We start from the raw sequence: 3,411 nt of genomic DNA on the forward strand, positions 1-3,411 counted from the left end.
CGTCAGGACTTTAGAACCAGGGGAATCGAAGGGATGAGCGAGTGACGTCAGGACGCTCCATTGATTGACAAAATTGTCAATATATTTCTCAGTTTTAGTCATCGTAGCTTGGTTTTTATTTAGTTTCCGTCAGTGAAAAAAAAGATACTCAAACATGACAAACATGTTTTTTTGCCGTAGATTTAGTCGACAAAGAGTCTAAACCTTGAGCTGCCCAAATTAATGTTTATAAAACATTAATTCAGGACCCGATTGTGTGTCAGACAGGGTTGAGCAAAATGTGCATTGTTAGTTTGTGTGTTTCTTTGTTCATATTTAAGTTTGTTTATTTGTTTAGTTATTTGTTTGTTTGGAAAAATAAAAGAAAACGAATCGCACCCGGTGAGCAGTTCCTTATGAGATGACGTCATGATTAGGAATACGTCAATTCTCCTGCTGGATATAGATGAAGACACACACGGTGAAATGTTGGAGAGGATAGCACCGCTCAAAAAGTATAACTTTAAAAAGGTTTCATAAGACGTGTCCAAGACTGATGATGCCTTTCAGGGTTCAAATTCAAAAGCATCACGAGTAGAGGGTCGACGAGCTCCAAGCGCGGCACCACGCTGCAGTACGAGTTCACGTTAGGGCTTCGAGTTATGGAAAGCGGGTGGGGAAAAAAAGGCGCAACAAGTCAGAATATGGAGATAAAATATTTCTGCTCCGATAGCAACGATGCAGTGCAGTGGTGGCGTTCGTTCGGATCAGTCAGCATCGTACAGATGAGAGTTACAAAAACCCCATCCACCTCACGGTGGGGCTTCAGTCCTGGTGTTTCTTGGGTCAGGGTTCGTTCGTTCGGTCTTCAGCAGTAGTCGTCCAGATCGAAGACGTCCTCCTCGCCGTCCTCCCCCTCCCCCTCCCCTCCTCCTCCCCCCGTGTACTCCCCGCCCTGGAAGTCTGGTGGGCGGTAGCGGAGGAGACCTCCGACGCCCCCGAAGCCCTTGACGAACTGTGAGCCCTCCTGGCTGCGGTCCGTGACGATCTCCATGGAGGTGTTCCCTCCATACTTCTTCTCCTTGTAGCTGTCGGCGAACCACTCCAGCAGGGGCGCGCGCTCCACCACCTCCAGCTCCTGGCCCGTCTCGGCGTCCGTGAAGTTGGCCTTGTCCCTCTCCTGCCTCGGCGTCAAGTACACCGTCTTAGAGGGGCGGGAGTCCTCGGCGGCGGCGCCGGTGGTGTCGCCCTCCGTCGCCGCGGCGGAGGAGGAGGACGAGGAACGCGCGCGGAGCTCGTAGCGCACGGTCTCCAGGTTCTCGTGGACGATGAGCGTGTCCACGGCGCCGCTCTTCAGCGCCTCCACCGTGTCCTTCACGCCGTAGCAGTAGCGGCCCGTTTCCTGGTTGATCTCGTCGAAGAAGCGTGCGATCAGCCTCTTCTCCTGCACGAAGCGCACGTCGCCGAGCGCCTCGGCCGACAGCTCGATGGCCTGGCTGAAGCCGTTGTCGCCGCCCGCCGACACGTCCACCAGCTTGAGCACCTTCTCCTCCAGCCGCGGGTCGAACATCTTGGACTCCCTCAGCTCCGTCTTGAAGTCAGCCGAGCCGGCCAGCACCAGGCCCGTCACGTTGACGCGGTCCGCCGTCAGGAAGAGCGCCGCCGCCGTCTCCGCCACCTTGCGCACGTAGTTGTGGCGCTTCTCCTTGCGCAGGCGGGCGAAGCGCAGCGCCGACTGGCCCCCGCGGCCGTGCTTCTTGGGCAGGTCGACGGTGAACTTGTGCAGGACGTCGCGCGCGTTGCCCTGCAGCGTGCCGAAGAGCGTGCCGCCGCCGTCCATCACGATGAAGCCGAACTTGTGGTCGTCGGCCAGCAGCGCGCTCAGCGGCCCCGTGTGGAACTTGTTGTCGCAGAGGTACAGCGACGTGTTGATGGGCCGGAAGGGCTCGAAGTGGACGTTCACCTTGCGCTCCTTGCCCTCGTCGGTCACCACCGTGCCGCAGTAGACCACCAGGCCGTTGCGGGGCACGCGCGCGTACAGCTTGAGCCGCTGCTGCGCCGAGGTGATGGCGCCGAGCACCGACAGGCGGTTGACGCGCGACTTGATGTTGGCTGCCGTGCCCAGCTCGTCGGCCAGCATCTTGGCCACGCGGGGGATCTGGTCCCTGGGCGGCGTGATCAGGGAGATCATGCTGGTGCCGTTGCCGCGCGCCGCGTCCAGGCTCTTGATCAGCTTGCGGACCTTCCAGATCTCCACGTTCCGGTCGGCCGCCGTGCTGCTGCAGCTGTCGTTCTCCGCCATCTTGTCTTCTTTGTGGATCTCTCTCTGCTGCTGCTGCTGCTTCGTGCGGTCGCTCTGTCGGTGGGTTGCCTGTTCTCGAATAAGGGGGCCGGGGTTATTATATGGGGCGTGTGCTGATGACATCATGGGGCGTGTGCTGATGACATCATGAGGCGTGTGCTGATGTCATCGAGTATCAACATATATGAGCATTTGAACCGGACACACAGCATATACGGGTGGTGCAAAGACGCGCTGTGATTGGCCAGTGCACTTGGGCAAAGGTGTGCTGTGATTGGCCAAATGATGGCAAATGACTTCATCGTCATACATCATGATAAGGGGTGCCCCTCATTTCACTTGTTCATAGACAACCGTATACTCCATGTTTGAAAGAACATGTTTGTAGACAACCGTAAACTCCATGTATGAAAGAACATGTTTGTAGATAACCGTAAACTCCATGTATGAAAGAACATGTTTGTAGACAACCGTTTCTAAAACGGTTAGTCCCAATACTTGATTCTGTTTGGCTGGTTACCGACACATTACCGTTCACCGATAACCCACAACTTCAATCACTTCATATCATTCCCAGCTGATTCCGCAGCATTGTAGCTGTACTGGCGAAGGGGAGCGCTTGATTGCCTTACAAACCCATGCCGTGCGGGCTATAAGCGTCTATAAGCACCGCCCGGCTCATATGACGGTGAATGTGTGGCTCCAGGGGACCCCGTAAAGACATCAAGTGCTATTCTCCCGTCACATAGCCTACTTGCCGAGCAAAACAAGGAAGTGATGTGGCTCGCTCTGGTGACGCAAAGGTTTGTAACCATTTTAGAAAAGCAAAAAGCCACTCAAGGTCCCAGCTTACTGGGTATTTTACAATGGCCTGGGAGGGTAGAAGACCCTCCACTGCGCGTCGGGTCTGACTACGCCTCCCAGCCATTGTAAAACAGCCGGTAACCTGAGACCTCTCGTGGGATCTGTACATCCAGCTCCATTGAGCCTCCATTATAACATTTCATATTTGTGACATTGTCTCACATCGCTCCGGACATGCAACCGTTTCTGACGAGAGGTAAACAGTGTTAACCTGACGCTGCCAGATCCAAGAAGCTTGCTACACAAATTTGTTTCACAGCTTATTG

The 3,411-nt window shown here is 54.9% G+C and overlaps 1 protein-coding gene across 1 annotated transcript; it reads right to left on the reverse strand.

Annotated features, from left to right (window-relative positions):
* Positions 1–847: 847 nt before the first annotated feature.
* On the reverse strand, positions 848–2,248 carry LOC310878494 (eukaryotic peptide chain release factor subunit 1-like; the record flags this gene model as incomplete). The annotated part of the gene is made up of 1 exon (XM_083792823.1): positions 848–2,248. The coding sequence occupies exon 1, from the start codon at positions 2,168–2,170 to the stop codon at positions 848–850; it is 1,323 nt and encodes a 440-aa protein (XP_083648949.1). The 5' UTR covers positions 2,171–2,248.
* Between the last annotated feature and the right edge of the window lie 1,163 nt (positions 2,249–3,411).

This window comes from Protomyctophum parallelum (genome assembly GCF_964188405.1).
Source record: "Protomyctophum parallelum genome assembly, chromosome: 20".
NCBI lineage: Eukaryota > Metazoa > Chordata > Actinopteri > Myctophiformes > Myctophidae > Protomyctophum > Protomyctophum parallelum.